General features: G+C 42.6%; 1 protein-coding gene across 8 annotated transcripts in view; it reads right to left on the bottom strand.

Annotated features, from left to right (window-relative positions):
* The window catches only part of LOC138751311 (F-actin-uncapping protein LRRC16A-like), a 378511-nt gene that overhangs the window by 37029 nt on the left and 324795 nt on the right, over positions 1 to 16687 (bottom strand). For 6 of the 8 annotated variants that reach the window (XM_069913446.1, XM_069913453.1, XM_069913448.1 and 3 more), the window contains 2 exons: positions 3678 to 3734; positions 2100 to 2166 (listed from right to left, as the gene is read on the bottom strand). In XM_069913446.1, the coding sequence (XP_069769547.1) occupies positions 2100 to 2166; positions 3678 to 3734 (124 nt within the window). The remainder of the gene's footprint in view (positions 1 to 2099; positions 2167 to 3677; positions 3735 to 16687) is intronic. The other 2 variants (XM_069913449.1, XM_069913450.1) reach the window with 1 other exon arrangement.

The following is a 16687-nucleotide window of genomic DNA, read 5'->3' as shown; positions in this document are numbered from 1 at the left end:
GGTTTCTGGTATCTACAAATTTTTTTGGCTTCTCTATCTTTTGGATATAGATCCTTATTTGCCTGATCTTTCACCGTCACTGAATTGCCCTTTTGTTCTTTCCTCCCTTTTCCCAACTCTGTACTCGCCTATGATTTAACCTCTAATATTTCCCAAGCCTGATCTTCATCTCACTCTCTGCAGATATCAAGGTAGCTGCCTGACTCATGGTGCATTTACAGAGTTTGTATTCTTTTACCTTGGATCTCTGGAATCTGCTGGACATTGCTTTTGTATAACTGCTTCACCAAAATGATGACACGTGCTTTTAATGGAGGAGAATGGGAATGGTGAGGGTTCACTTCCAATTGGTCGAGTCATTATTGGGATAAAGGGTGCAAGAACTTTTCCCTTACCTTCTTCTACACAGAAATCTCATCTACGAAAGCCTCTATAAACACAGTAATAGTGTGCTGAGCCTTGTTATAGGAATGTCAATGGGGTTGAGTGATGTGCTGAGATAATCGGGCAGATTGTAAAAGAAGAAGGTTTCAAGGAACACCTTGAGAGGACAAGAGGTGCCAAGATTTTGGGAAGGAATTCTAGAGTTCCCCTCTGGCTGCTGAAGGATAAAATATGTGGAGCAAAATTCAGGTGTTGGATGAGGTCATGCTTAGTGGAGCACTTAATTCAGAGGCGCCAGGGACAAAGAAAATTCAAGGAGCACGCCTTTCCCAATGTCATTAACCCCAAATTGGTAATATTATTTTGACTTCGCTTGAACCAACTGAGCACACTCTGTATTCTGCACTTAGTACAAGAAAAACACAGCAGAAAAGTACAATGTATGAGCTGTCTCCTAGTCTGCTAACAAAACAATTTGGTGCATATGACAATGCCTGAACTTGAATGCAGTAAAGAGAAATAATGATTCAATGAAGTTCAAGTGATGGGCGAATGAGACAGTATGAATTAAGCTCATAGACAGTGTTTTATGATGTTAAGTGGATGGTAAGTAGAAATAAGGGAGGTGGAAGTTGATGAGGCAAGACCCATGGTTCTGAAGGGGAGATGATTCAGGCCAATAAAGATGGCAATTGTAGCAATGAGGACTGGCTCAGATCTAATCTGAGATGAGTTGTGTGCTGGGCAGAATGATGGCCTGCATTTAGATGTGCCCACCCTTGATGCAGGATCCCTTGACTTCATCTGCAGTAAGTTTAGAAAAGGTCATGCGTCAACCAATAGACTACAAGGTCTCACAAGGAGATAGAAAATTCCAGCTGAAATTCTCAATCTAAATCAGAAAAGAACTTCAGAAGCAAATCCCCAGCTTCACATCTTGCATCTCGGTAAAACCGGACATCCAAGTCCATCTGAAAGATGCCATTATGGCTATCCTGAAGAAGGCAAATGGATCCAACTACAAAGGGACCCCCTGCTCTCCACCACGGGAAATGTTATTCCCAGGGCCCTTGTCCAACACCTTTTCCCCGAGACAGTGTGGATTCTGTTTATCCTGAGTGGATGGAGTCTTCATTGTGCAACAAGAAATGCAGGGAGCACCATTGACCACTGTAATTGGTCTTTTTGGAGCTAACAAAATCTTTGACTGTCCACTGAGAGTGACTACCAAAAAACTAACCTCAATTTTCTTGTCTTGAGAAGGAAGTCACTTCATTGATCAACCACAAGATGACACTGTTTTCACATGGACAGCTCCCCCCCTCCACCCCGTTCTAATCTAAAGGAGGCAAAGCTGATGTATTTTCTCAAGAGCATTGCATGGCTTATTATATCTGTTTCACTTCAAATTCAGGCAATAATAATACAAGCGAGCTGCACTTGAAGAACAAAGTTCCTCTTTTTCTACCAAGACTTAGTTTTGTAATTTGTGTTTGCTCTCAAATTACATATTTTGGGAGGGAGATGGGGTGGGGGGGGGGGGGGGGGGGGGAGGGGGAGGGTGGTGGGTGAGTGAAATGTCTTGATTTATCTCCCAGTAACTTTGCTGTTTCTGGGATCTTGATCTTTCAGCATCATGGGAACATTCAGGAATAATGGTCAATTCAGGGCTAAAAAAAATTCCAAACAATAGTGAAGCATGCAGATTAATTTACCAAAAGCTCTGGAAACAGGACGGAGCATTCTGCTGTGGATGCTTTTCCTCTTCGACTTGGGAGTCATCTGCCACAGAAAACATATCTCCAGTTAATCATTAATGAATAAATATTATTCTTAAAGTCTTGTATTGTCACAGCTGCATCTCACTCAGGGCCTCATAAAAGAAAGAACTCAATGAATGTTGTGCACCTCATTCAAAGAAAGTTACCAACACCAAGAACCTAACATTTGTAATTTTAAAAACACAAAATGCTGGAGAAACTCAGCAGGTCAAACAGTGTCCTTTAGGTAGCAAAGCTAAAGATATATCACCAACGTTTTGGGCTTGATCCCTTCATCAAGGTGTGAGAGAATGTTGGCAGGCATCTGAACAAAAAGATAAGGGGGGGGGTTGGCAGGAGATGATAAGTGGAGAAAGCAGGGAGCAACACTTCACTTGTACATCTAGAGGACTTATTTACTGCATCTGGTGCTCCTTTGTGGCCTTCTCTACATCGGAGAGACCGGTTGCAGATTAGGAGATCACTTCGCTCAGCACCTCCTCGACATTCACAACAACAGTGACCTCCCAATAGCCAACCATTTAAATTCAGAGTCACATTCAAACATTCACCTACCTGTCCATGGCTTTATGTACTATCCCTCCCTGACAACCCTGAGATTGGAGGAACAACATCTTATTTTCCATCTGGAAACACTCAAGCCAGATGGCATTAACATCGACTTGTCTGCTTTCTGCTAAACTTGCTTGTCTTTTCTTTTCCCTTCCCCTTTCCTGTTTTTCCAGTTCTCCCCTTCCTTGCTCCTCACTCACCCAGCCATCCCTCCTACCCCTCACTGCTGCTGTTCCCTTCCTCCCCTCATCATTCTGTCATCTCCTGCCTTTACCACCCATCAACCTTTTCGTTCAGACGCTTGCTGGGATTCTCTCATACCTTGATGAAGGGCTCAAGGCCGAAATGTCGGTTATATCTTTTTTACTGTTGCTACATAAAGGACACTGTTGGACCTGCTGAGCTTCTCCAGCATTTTGTATTTTTACTTCAACCACAGTGTCTTCAGAATTTTAACACTTGTAATTGGTTGGCTAAAAGTTCTCTACCAACACACCTCACATTAACTGATCATTGCTACTTTCTAGCTTGCTCTTGGATACCCTATTTCTTACTCTCGGACAACGACCACAATTCAAAACAACACATAATTGCTTGTGAAGGATGTTTTTTTTAAAAAAACTTTTCTTCAAGTTATCAACGAAAACTGGAGATTTTCATATTAAGTGGAACTTTAGCAAAAATGGGAGTTGGAGGGAGGAACGTTCACAAGCAAAGAAACTGAACTTAATGCTCTGTTTCGTACAAGATGAACCTTTGCCTTTCTAATTTCCCCGAGCAGACCAATTTCAGTTGACCCATTACCAAAGGTTAGATCCTGAATTTTCCAATGCAATAGCTGCAGAATGTTCATTTTTCTTCCAGATACGATTTAAAATGAACTTCCCATACTCCCCTTTATTGTACAAATTCCACCCAGAAAGCCCACCATAATTCTCCAAGTAACATGGAAATGATTACCATCTGGTTGGAGGTCCATTGACCAACGGTGTTCCTCAGGGACTGGTGTTGGGACCCCTGTTTGTGACATACATAAATGATTTGGTTGAAAAAGTAGGTGGATGGGTTAGTAAATTTGCAGGTGATGCTAAGAGGGGTGGAGCTGTGGACAGTGTGGAGGTTACCACAGGATATGCATTAGCTAACAGATATTGGTGGAGAAATGGCAGATGGAGTTCAATCTGAGCAAGTAAGATGTGTTGCACTTTGGGAGGTCAAGCACACAGTTAATAGCAGGAGTCTTTACAGCAATGATGTATGAGGCATCTAGGCATCTCTGAAAGTGCCACACAAGTAGATAGAATGGTAAAGAAGGGGATATGGCATGATACTTGCTTTCACTGGGTAGGGCAATGAATTTAAAAGTAAAAAAAAAAATTGCAGCTGCGTAAAGCTTTAGTTAGGCTGTATTTGAAGTATTACGTGCAATTCTGGTCACCCCATTACAGGCAGGAGCTAGATGCTTTGGAAAAGGTACAGAACAGATTTATCAGGCTGTGAAACACAAAAGACTGTGGACACTGTAGTCCCTTTTCCACTGGCACCCTGTCCCAGGAATTAACTTGGAATTTACTGAGGGTCCAGTGGAAGAGGAACAATGGCTGAATGCCAACATCAAATGATGTTATTTTGAGTCAGGGATTAACCACCTCTACCCTTACTCATATCCCTGGTGTTTGCTGACACCGGCATGCTGATAAAACCAGTGGAAAAGGGAGAGAAAGTCACCCATTTCCAGTTGTAGATAAAGCACTCTGATCCCCGGGGATGAGTGTGTTCAGTGGAAAAGCAATTAGTGTCCCAGTTAAGGGTGACCCAGTGGAAACGGCACACAGGGCTTCCAGGAGTTGTGGTGTAAACAGATAAGGCAGCAGTGTTTCAGAGGCTTCTAGATGGACACATGAATGTGCAGGAAATGGAAGGGTATGCACTATGTGCAGACAGAAGAGGTTTAGCTTAATTTAGCATCATCTTCCTCACAGACATTGTGGGTTGAAGGGCCTGTTTCTGTGCTGTTCATAAATCTAAATGTTATCATGTAATTGCAACAGCGCTGCATTTTGCATTCCACACCTCCTTCTTTGGGAATGGTATCACCTCTCTGTGACAGTGCCAAGTCTGGCATACTTCCCAACACAGCCACATATGGAAGCTACATTATATGAGTGGCTTTCTTATGGCTTGTACATCAGGATCTTGCATTGAAATCACACTTCAGCTCTTGACCAAAAGATTTGGTGGGAAAGTCAATCAAGAATAACACTCTTTTTGAAAAAAAAAGAAGAATTAAATAAATATATACAGTACATTTGGCACACAACTGTGGCTGTTTCAGTCTACACTTACTACTGGAACACCAAAACATGATTAAAAGTAAGAACCATTGGGATCAACACCATGAAACCTTTTAAATGCTCAAAATTGTCAATTCAACCCAACCGTGCCTAGTCTAAGAGAAACTTGTTGTGCCTCCCTTTTGGAAGATCTTGATCAGGTGGAGCATTCAAAAATGAAATAAATAGTCAACACTCTGTGACCCAGTTTATTCATCTTCATGGCCTCATTGATATAAAAGGGCAAAACCTTGCATGCAACCTTGAAGGCATTTGCTAATCTTTTAAATTATTACTTGATCAATAATGCTTATCTATCAAATAGGCATGCCTTGGTCAATAAAATACAACTCTCATCTCCTTAGGTACGTGGAATACTATTTAAAGCCAGAACAATCGACATTTCTTACAACTTTCTTGGGAGGAAATAAAAAGCATTGGAACAGAATAGGAGGGCCCCAGGAGTGAACAAACTGCCTGGACTTTAAATGACATGCTAAAATAAACAAAAAAGGACATCTTGAGAAAATGTTAGAATCACCCAAGAGTTTTCTTCACAGAAATTCTCAATCCAGCGGCAACGTCAATTGTCCAAATTAAGTTCAACTATCCAGCTGTCCGAGGAAACCAAATCATCCAGAAAAAAGGACACCAGCGATATAGGCCATGTACTGACCGAGCTTTGTAGTTCTGGGCAAACAGAATCTTTCTTGATTGGATTACTCTGAAATCGCATAAATTCTCAAGACAGCACTTAACAACGGTCAACTATATTTTCAGCAGGTTTCTGGAGGGGGCAAGTCTCTCATTAATGACTCTCTTGGATTCTGAAGAATTTTAAGTTGGCTGGAATGGAGGTTAGGGATATTGCTAAAAAGGGAATTCAGACCAAGATCCCCAGCTTGGCCTTATTCTGTTTCTCCGTAGCTAGCGTCACCAGCGATAAAGGCATCATGCTGAATCAGTATTTGACTAACTGGCAACAAATAGTTTGAATATAAGTACATTTTGCAGACTGGGGGAAAAGAACAATAGAATGAGACGTCTAAAAGATGAGATCAGATTGGAAGTTGCTCTGCTTTTACAGTGCAGAAGTCTGTGGATGATATTCCCAAGAAAGAAAGAATATTGATGTGCTGTCATGGTATTCTAAATCCTAGTTTCAATTAATTAAGCATATTCAAGGTTAGGACTGATGGATGCTCTTGGGGTTTAAAGGAATCGATAGTGTCTGGGTAGGAAAGTGAATGAGGCATAGGATAGAACATGACAGGAGTAGGAGTAGGCTATTTGGCCTTTCAACCCTGCATGAATCCTACATATTTCCATGTCATATTCCTGCTCTCTCTCCCCAGATCCTGTATGCTTTTTGAAATCCATCTACTTACTTCTGAAATATATCTATTTATTCTACTTATTATATTCTTTCACTGCCTGCATTACTACGTAAAGGTTGACTTCTCTGGATAGCATGCAAAACAAAGTTTTTCACTACATCTCAATACATGTGTCAATAAACAATTCAATCAGTCATCGGATTTCCAGAGCCTTCCCTAGCAAAGAATCCCAGTGGTTCATCACATCTTGTATCCTGAAACACTTAACTGCTTCAACATACATCAGGCAGAAGAAACCACTGGTCTGTAAGCTCTCACCAAATACTTCCCAATAAGATCTCTCATTCTTCCAAATTCTAGTGAATAAAGACCTTGTCAAGAAATCTGTCCTCAGAAACACCATTTCAAGAAGGATCTGGAAACCTTGGAAAGGGGACAGGTTCACCAGGATGCTGCCTGGTTTAGTTATGGGGAGAGGTTGGACAAATGTGGGTTGTTTTCTCTAGAGCACACATGTCAAACTCTGGCCCACGGGCCAAATTTGGCCCGTGATATAATTATATTTGGCCCGCAAGATCATTTCAAAAATGTATTAGAGGTGGCCCGCCCTGCAGCGAGAGCCGATGCTGTTTTTTGGTAATGTCACCCCCACCATCCTCCCTCTTCATTGCACATCCTTCCCCATTGTAACACGAGAAATTGTAACACGAGAAGTCTGTCGATGTCATCAGCCGGCAAGCCAATTGGAAGGCTCCCCGCACAACCAATCACTTCTCCCACCTGTCGAGCGAGGCGGCGGATTGGCGAGCGCTTGTGATTTCCTGTCGGCGCGATGGACATGGTAGGCTGCGCATGGCCCCCGGGCAGCGCGAGCCCCACGCGACTGGCACCGGACGGCCCTTCCACAGCGCGAGCGCACTTCTCCCGGTCGCCACGGCCTTCAGCACTTGCACCCGCGCGGACCCCAGGGACGGCTGGTTCGGCCCTGCACGTGAAGAGAGAGATGCTGGCTGTCCGCAAAGGCTGATCAGCAGCGCGCTGGGCCTGAGTGGGTGGGTAAGCAGGGGAGGGCAGAGGGTGTAGGTGAGGAGTAATGGGCAGGGGAAGTTATAGTGGTGCGAGGGGAAGTTAGAGGGAGGGATGAGTAGAAGGAGGGGTGGATAGGGAAGAGGTAAAAGGGGAGGGGCAGGGCGAATAGGGGAGGGGTGATTAGAGGGTAGGGAGGAACAGGTTGAGGGGAGAGGCAGTAGAGGGGCGTGTATAGGATGGGGTGGGTAGAGGCAGAGCGAGTGGAGTGAGGGGTGAGTAGAGGTTGGGTAAAGGATTGGTCAGGTAGAGGGATGGTGGGTCGAGGGTGAATAGAGGCCTAGAGCCTGAGGAGTGAGCAGGAAATGCTGAGTCCTGATGGAGGCCAAAATGGATTCAGCCTGTGAATGCTGACAACATCTCCACAGGGACCAAATAGGTTTCCCTCAGGTCAAGCAAAGGGTGAACTTGAGCTACCTACTCCTGACCTGTAACATTATCCTCCTAAAGTTATATCCTAAAGTTTAACATTACATATGTTGAAAGAAGAGAAAACATGCAGATGTTGTTGAAAATTTTCAATAAATATTTAGTTCGGCCCTCGACTTCGTCCAAGTTTTTAATTTTGGTCCTCCGTGAATTTGAGTTTGACACCCCTGCTCTAGACCATCGGAGGCTGAGAGGGAGACCTAATAGAAGTTAATAAAATTATGAGAGGCTTTGATAAGATAGGCTATCAGAAACATCTCCTCAAGATAAAAGCACATGCATTTAAGATGAGGGAGAAGGACATTTAGGGAAGACATGCAGGACATTTTCCAACATCATTTCAAAGATGGTTTTAATTGAGATCGTTTGAATTGGCTGCCAGGAGTAGTGGTGGAAGTAGAAACAACAGTGACATTCAGGATGCTTCTAGAAAGACATGAATATGAAGGGGATGGAGGGATATCTATCATGTGCAAGCAGCAAGAGTTTAACTTGATTTGGGCATGATACTTGGCACAGACATGTGGGTTGAATGCCTGTCCCCATGTTACACTGTTCTATGTTCAGACAACTGTCCCACCATCCCAGGTGAACATGTGTGACACCCCTTCCACAGCAAATATTTCCAATCATAGGTAAGGAGACCAAAACTGCACTCTTCCTCAATGTGTAGTCTCACCAAGGCCCTCTGCAACTGCAGTCAGACATTCTGTTTCCTGTTCCCTCAAGCTCTTGGAATGAAAACCATCAAACCACCTCCTTCCCTCACTCCTTCCTGGATCTGGATCTTTGCTTTCAGTGACTGGTATACAAGGACACTTAGATCTGCTACACATCAACATTCTCCCAGCTACCACTATTTAAATAATACACTGGTTTTTGGTTTTAAGAGCAAAAGTCAAGTAAATGTCATGCAAGTGAAAATGTATCTGACATTTATTTGACCACTCATTTGCCTAAATTGCCTTACTTTCTCTTTTTATCCTCCACAGCACCTCATAAAAAGTCACATTATTGGCAAATTTAAAAATATTCCATTTGGTTTTCTCACCGAAATCATTAATCTATATTAGCAGAAGTTGGGCTCGAGCAATGAACCCTGGCTATACTGAAAGACCAATTTACGGCTGGGAGTCGGAGGAGGAGCTTGGTGAGAGTCGGGCGAGGAGGAGCTTGGTGAAAGTGATGGGGTTAATTGGTCAAGGGGCCAATAAAAGTGAAAGGGGAGGGAGCGGCCAGTGAGGAGTGGGGCAGTGAAGGAGTGAACACTTGGGACTTTGGCTCGAGGGACTTCGGTAAAAAGGAGCTCCTGTGTGGTAAGGTCTCTGGCACAGGGGCTGCACCTGAGGCTCAGAAGGGAAGGAGGGATAAGAACAGGGTAATTGTAGTTGGGGACTCACTTGTCAGAGGGACAGATAGGAGGTTTGTTGGACGAGATCGGGGATCCAGGTTGGCCTGTTGCCTCCCTGGTGCTAGGGTCAGGGATGTCTCTGATCGAGTTCACAGAATTCTGCAAGGGGAAGGTGAGCAGCCAGAAGTCATGGTCCATGTGGGGACCAATGACTTAGTTAGAAGTGGGGATGAGGTCCTGAAACAGGAATACATAGAATTAGGTAGGAAGTTAAAAAACAGGACCTCTAAGGTAGTAATCTCTGGATTGCTGCCGGTGCCACGTGCTAAAGAGGGTAATAATAGGAGGATGTGGAGGATGAATGCGTGGCTAAAGAGCTGGTGCAGGGGGCAGGGGATAAGATTTTTGGATCATTGGGATCTCTTCTGGGGAAAGTCGGACCTGTACAAAAGGGTCGGACTCAACTTGAACTGGAGGGGGACCAATATCCTGGCAAGCAGATTTGCTAGTGCTGTGGGGGAGGGTTTAAACTAGTTTGGCAGGGGGGTGGGGAGCAGAGTTTGTGAGCAGTCTCTAGGGTGCATGGCCACCTAGTTAAGAATGATAAATATAACAAAGGAAGGATGGAGGTTAAGGTAAAAGGTAGAATAGGGAATATATGTGAGGGTCATTCTCTGAAATGCATGTACTTTAATGCAAGAAGCATAGTGAACAAGGTAGATGAGCTTAGAGCATGGATTGCCACTTGGATTCATGATGTTGTGGCAATTAGTGAGACCTGGTTACAGGAGGGTCAGGACTGGCAACTAAATATTCCAGAATACAAATGTTTTAGATGTGATAGAACAGGGGGTAAAAAGGGGCTTGTTAAGGAGGACATTACTGCCGTGAGGTGGCAGGATGGTTTAGAGGGATCATCCAGTGAGGCTGTTTGGGTGGAATTGAGGGGTGAAGGAGGCATGAGGGCACTAATAGGAGTGTATTATAGACCACCAAATGGGCCAAGAAAATTGGAAGAACAAATTTGTAAGGAGATAGCATATATGTGTAATAAACATAAGGTAGTGATCATGGATGATCATGGGAAACTTCCCTCACATTGATTGGGATACTCATACAGTAAGAGGGCTGGATGGGCTAGAGTTTGTCAAATGTGTGCAAGATAGTTTTCTTAATCAATACGTAGAGGAACCGACTCGGGACAGTGGAATACTGGATCTCCTGTTAGGGAACGAGATAGGTCAGGTGTCTGAGGTTAATGTTGGAGAACAAATTGGGTCTAGTGATCACAACTCTATTAGTTTTAGGGAAGAGCAAAGAAGGGCCTAAAGTTGAGGTTCTGGATTAGAGAAAATCAAATTTTGAAGGAATAAGAATGGATTTGGGGAGTATTGAGTGATTGAGTGGGACATGATTTTTTCAGGAAAGGATGTAAATGAAAAATGGAGAATATTCAAAGAAGAAATTTTGAGAATACAGAGTAGATATGTCCCAGTGAGGATCAAAGGAAAGGCTGGAAGTCATAGGGAGCCTTGGTTTTCGAGGAATATTAGAAATTTGGTTAGGAGAAAGAGGGAGGTGTACAAGAGGTATAAACAGCAGGGTGATGAGAAATTGAAAGAGGACTACAAGGAGTGGAGAAAAAATCTTAAGAAAGAAATCAGAAAGGGCAAAAAGAGGCACGAAGAGGCTTTGGCAGGCAGAGTAAGAATAAATACAAAGGATTTCAATAGGTACATTAAAAGTAAAAGATTAGTGAGGGATAGAATTGGACCCCTTGTAGATAGGGAGGGTAGGCTATCTGAGAAGTCAGAGGAGATGGGGGAAATTTTAAATGATTTCTTTTCCTCGGTATTCACTAGGGAAAAAAATATTGTACCAGTTGAAGTAAAGGAAAATAGTGGGGAGGTCATGAATCATATAAGGATAACCGAGGAGGTAGTGATGGCAGTGTTAAAAAAGATAAAGGTGGACAAATCTCCGGGTCCGGACAATGTATTCCCAAGGAGACACAGGGAAACTAGTGTACAGATAGTGGGGCCATTGACAGAGATATTTAGGATGTCACTGGTCACGGGGGTAGTGCCAGAGGATTGGAGGGTGGCTCATGTTGTTCCGCTGTTTAAGAAAGGGTCCAAATGTAAGCTTGGAAATTATAAACCTTTGAGTCTGACATCTGTGGTGGGTAAGTTGATGGAAAGTCTTCTAAGGGATGGCATTTACAAATATTTGGAAGAACAGGGATTGATAGGTAGTAAGTAGTCAGCATGGTTTTGTCAGAGGTAGATCATGCTTAACAAACCTTATAGAGTTTTTCGAGGGGGTTACAAAAAAGATTGATGAAGAGAAAGCTGTGGATGTTGTCTATTTAGACTTTAGTAAAGCTTTTGACAAAGTTCCCCACATGAGGTTAGGAAAAAAGGTGGAGGCATTAGGTATAAATAAGGAGGTAGTGAAATGGATACAGCAATGGTTGGATGGGAGGTGTCAGAGAGTAGTGGCAGAAAATTGTCAAATTGGAGGCCGGTGACTAGTGGAGTTCCTCAGGGATCGGTCCTGGGTCCACTATTGTTTGTTATATATATTAACAATCTGGAAGAAGGGGTGGTGAATTGGATAAGTAAGTTTGCAGATGATACAAAGATTGGTGATATTGTGGACAGTGAGGAAGATTATCGTAGCTTAAAAAGAGATATAGGAAAGCTAGAGGAATGGGCTGAGAAATGGCTGATGGAATTTAATACAGATAAGTGTGAAGCGTTGCATTTTGGAAAGGCAAATCTAAATAGGTCATATACATTGAATGGTAGACAATTGAGGAGTGCAAAGCAACAAAGGAATTTAGGAGTTATGGTAAATAGTACCCTCAAAGTTGATACTCAGGTATATAGAGTGGTGAAAAAGGCATTTGGAATGTTGGCCTTCATAAATCGGAGTATTGAATTCAAGAGTTGGGATGTTATGATGAAATTGTATAAAGCATTGGTGAGGCCAAGTTTGGAATACTGTGTGCAGTTTTGGTCACCAAATTATAGGAAGGATATAAACAAAATAGAGAGAGTGCAGAGAAGGTTCACGAGAATGTTAACAGGATGTCAGGGTTTGAGTTACAGAGAAAGGTTGAGCAGCCTGGGGCTTTTTTACTCTGGAGCGTAGAAGATTGAGGGGGGATTTGATGGAGGTTTTAAAAGGGACAGAGAGAGTCAACGTGGATAGGCTTTTTCAATTAAGAGTGGGGGATATTCAAACCAGAGGCCATGGTTTGAGATTGCAGGGGGAAAATTATAAGGGAAACATGAGAGAAAATTTCTTCATGCAAAGGGTGATTGGGATGTGGAATAAGCTTCCGGCAGAGGTGGTTGAACCAAGGACGTTAGTTACATTTAAGGAAAGACTGGATAATTACATGGAGGGGAGAGGATTGGAGGGGTATGGAACAGGTGCTGGTCAGTGGAACTAGGAGGGTGGGGATTTGTTCCGGCATGGACGAGTAGGGACAAACTGGCCTGTTCTGTACTGTATATGGTTATAGCACGGTAACAGGCCATTTCAGCCCACGAGTCCATAGCGCCAAATTAACCTGCACCCCCAGTATGTTTTGAACAGTGTGGGGGGAACCAGAGCCCCCGGGGAAAACCCACACAAACACAAGGAGAAGGTACAAACTCCTTACAGACAGTGCAGGATTTTAACCCTGGTCCCAATCGCTGGTAAAGGCATTGTGCTAACTGTACCACGCCAAATTTGTCAAATATGATTTCCCTTTCGTACCCCAATGGTTTTTTCTTTATAACAGAAAAAGGCATTTTACCTACTGACATTATGTGAGCCAGTCTGCAGTTCCCTATTGACTCTCTCCCTCCCTTTGTAAATGGTGGGGGTACATTTGCCTCTCTGTAATTTGCAGGAATCATTTTTTAATCTGTAAAACTTTGGATAATGACAACCAATTCACCCACTGCTTTCATATCTACTTCTTTCACTGCAGACTATCAGGCACTTGGGATCCTGCCAAAGGTCCTCGAAAAAGTTGTTCTTAGCCAATCGTTGCCCTACCCACACCAAAACAACATATCTGAAAGATTCCTGTCAGATAATAAGGCCCACCATAGCACAGAGTTGGTCTTTCTAAGAGTATGCAATTACCTGCTCCTCACCATTGACTCAGGGAGCTCCACCATTCTAATTCTCCTCGACCTTAGCGCAGCGTTTGATGCTGTGGATCATGCTATTTTAATAGATCACCTCTGGTAGAGGGTCAGTGTCGACAGCATGGTCCTGAACTGGTTTAAATCTCATCTTAGTGATGGGACTTTCTCAGTCAACATGGGCAAATTTTCATCCTTGTTCGCTACCCTTTCCTGCAGGGTCCCACAAGGGTCTATTCTGGCCTCATTTTCTTCTCCTTATACATGCTTCTCTCGGCCATATCCTTTCACTGACGACACCTAGCTCCTTTCACTGACGACACCTAGCTCTATCTCCCCCTGAGACCCAAAGATCAAGCAAAGAAAACCAGCCTCATCGACTGTCTGGAGGACAAAGTGCTGGAAGGCTCAAAACTTCCTGCAGCTAAACAAAGAGAAATCAGAGATCATCCTATTTGACCCCACCCCCTCCCAACTCCACCAAAAGTATCTCCAATACTCTTGGTAACTTATCCATGCTCATCAAACCACATGTCAAATCCCTTGGTGTGATATTTGATTCCACCTTCAAGTTTGACAAACAAGTCAATGCAGTAGTAAAAGTTAGCTTTTTCAGCTCCACACTATTCCCAAAATCAAATCATTCCTGTCACTGAAAGACCTCAAGAAAGTTATCCACATCCTCATTTTGTCCTGTTTTGACTATGCTTTATATAAGTCATTATCCCGACTGCAACTTGTACAGAATGTGGCAGCAAGGCTCCTGACAGGAACCAAGAAAAGGGACCATATCACCCCTTATTCTGGCCTCCCTTCACTGACTGCCAGTATGGCTCAAATAGATTTTAAAGTTCTCCAGTTTGTCTGATCACCAATCTCTTAATGCCCTACTCCACTTCAAGACCCTTCAGTTCAGCAAATTTAGGGCACTTGGTTGTTCCGCACTCAAATTGCAAACTCAGGGGAGATCGCGCCTTAGTGATAGCAGCCCCCAAACTGTGGAACAATATTTCTCTATCCATCAAATCAGTCCCTTCCTTTAAATGTTAAATCCAGGCTGAAGTTGTATTTTCACTCGCAAGTGTTTTGAGGTGATTGTGGATTGTTACCATGTTGTATGTACAATTGTGAACCTCAGGTACCTGTGCGATACTGCACTTTAAATAGCTGCTTAAGTTAAAATGTAATTTATGATCAGGTCAGCACTTTGGTCAACATGAGTTGTTTTAAATGTGCTATATAAATAACTAAACTAAATTTATCCACAATCTTGCTTAAAGGTTGAGCACATGTGATCAGTCATTTGGTTTTCTGCATCTGTCTGTGATTGTAATACAGGCACACAATCCTTTATCCAGACATCTAAAATCTGGAAAGCTCCAATATCCGGCAAGTGGGGAGAGAGACAGAAGCGCGAGCCGGGCAGGCGGGTGGGGTGGGGGGGGGGGTGGAAAAGAGACCAGCAGTGCGATTGGAAGGGGGTGGGGGTGGATATGGCAGCACAATTCAGATGGTCTTAAATCTGGCTTTCCGAAATCCGGGAAAATCCAAAATTCGGAACACACTATCACTCAAGAGTTCCAGATAAAGGATTGTGTACCTGTAGTGACAAATTCTCATGTTAATCAGAACAGATTAGAGAAACTGATCAAGGATGGCAAAATGAAATTTTGTTTTCCTTGATGGCTCCATGAAAGTAAAATTTAGATATAGTTGCAGTCTCTTTCAGAATCTGATGCTGTATCAAGCTCACATTCCCAAATTCTCATGTGTGCTATCCTGATCGTAAGTTCTGAAGCATAAAATTATTGGATTTGCTATTAGGTCTGAGAAAGAGAAACAATTGAGCCATAAGCCATACCTTTTAAACTTAAGGAGAACCTTTAAGGGTAGTTATCAGTAAAAATGAAGCATTATGTGAGCAAAAATCAAATGGCCAACCTCTCAGGAATGAGTCCAAAGCAAATAGCAAAGAGATGGTTAAGTGAAATTTTACTCCAAAGACTTGGCTCGGTGAAAGCACTTCTGCTTCTGGGCCAGTGGTTCAAGTAACATCTAGGCTCAGTGCAGGCCTGAGGGAGTATTATATTTCTGGACAAGCATCATTTGGATAGCATCAAAGCAATTCTTACCTCACCCAGCTGACATTACAAACTCAGATAACATTATTTTCTGAAGGGAATGTCATTCAGGTGGTCTGGCCAAAATTTCCATCTTAGCATTGAACATGGATGATCACTGTTATTTCAGATAAGTTAGACAAGTTGGCTATTCCATTTCCTAATTCCAAAAAGGATCAAACTTTAAAAGTATTTCATTGCTTTACAGTACTATCGAATGCACTCAGGTCATTACCGGCTCAACTGGATTTTTTAAAATCCAATTAAGTAATAGATTAGTGCAGGTCTTGCATGTCAGGCAAAGGCAATCCCATGGAAGATGGCTGAAGAGAAACTGATATCAATTTTTCAACAGCAAAAGTTGAACTTCTAATAAACTCCCGGAACAAGTTTAAAAAAAAATGCAAAAAATAAACTTTAATTATTTAATACATGCATTATCATTTTTTTTCAACCTAGCTCATAATTAAAGCATATTTTAGTTGAGACTTCCATACTATTCAAAAGCAGGTGCATTTAAACAAGCAACAAACTGGCCAAGAGCAAGCATTGCAATACTTACACTGGTGCAGCAGAGAGTCTCCATGCAGCAGAAGGAGAGATCAGAAAATGAAGAAAGAGAAGACATGATGAATATGGTTTTATAATTCAGAAGGGAGGGTAACCAGCACAAAATAGATATTTAACAGTCAAAGCTTCAGAAGGCACACAAAAGGCAACAAAGACCTTCCTGGCTGGATTTAAGCTACAACAATGAAAAATTACTAAAACATTTCAACAATATTCAGTATGGTTAAGAAGGCCAGCAATCCATACCCAGTACCAGCCATTGAAAGGCCAATAGAAGCATGAACATAAAAATGGAATTTTGAAATTAAATATTTGGCTTAGTTACTTCCTTCCACAAGGGACTGAGAATGTGACTTCACTGGTGCTATTTCAAATTTGTTTGCGAGTCTGTTCAGATTTTGTGTGAGAGAAAGGGAAACTGCCAGATGTGTCTTTGTGAGGAATCATTCAGTTGCTCCACCTCAGTGAAAAGCTTCACTTTATATTCTGGAAGAATTGTATCATTTATCATTCAAAGTAATGAACACTAATTGGGAAGGCTCAAGAATCTCATGTACTTCTTGTCACTGTGATGCAATGGAGGGATATGGATCGCA

Source organism: Narcine bancroftii, chromosome 1 (genome assembly GCF_036971445.1).
Source record: "Narcine bancroftii isolate sNarBan1 chromosome 1, sNarBan1.hap1, whole genome shotgun sequence".
In the NCBI taxonomy this organism is placed as follows: Eukaryota; Metazoa; Chordata; class Chondrichthyes; order Torpediniformes; family Narcinidae; genus Narcine; species Narcine bancroftii.
The sequence above is the reverse complement of the archived record's forward strand: the minus strand, read 5'-3'. Positions and strand labels throughout refer to the sequence as shown.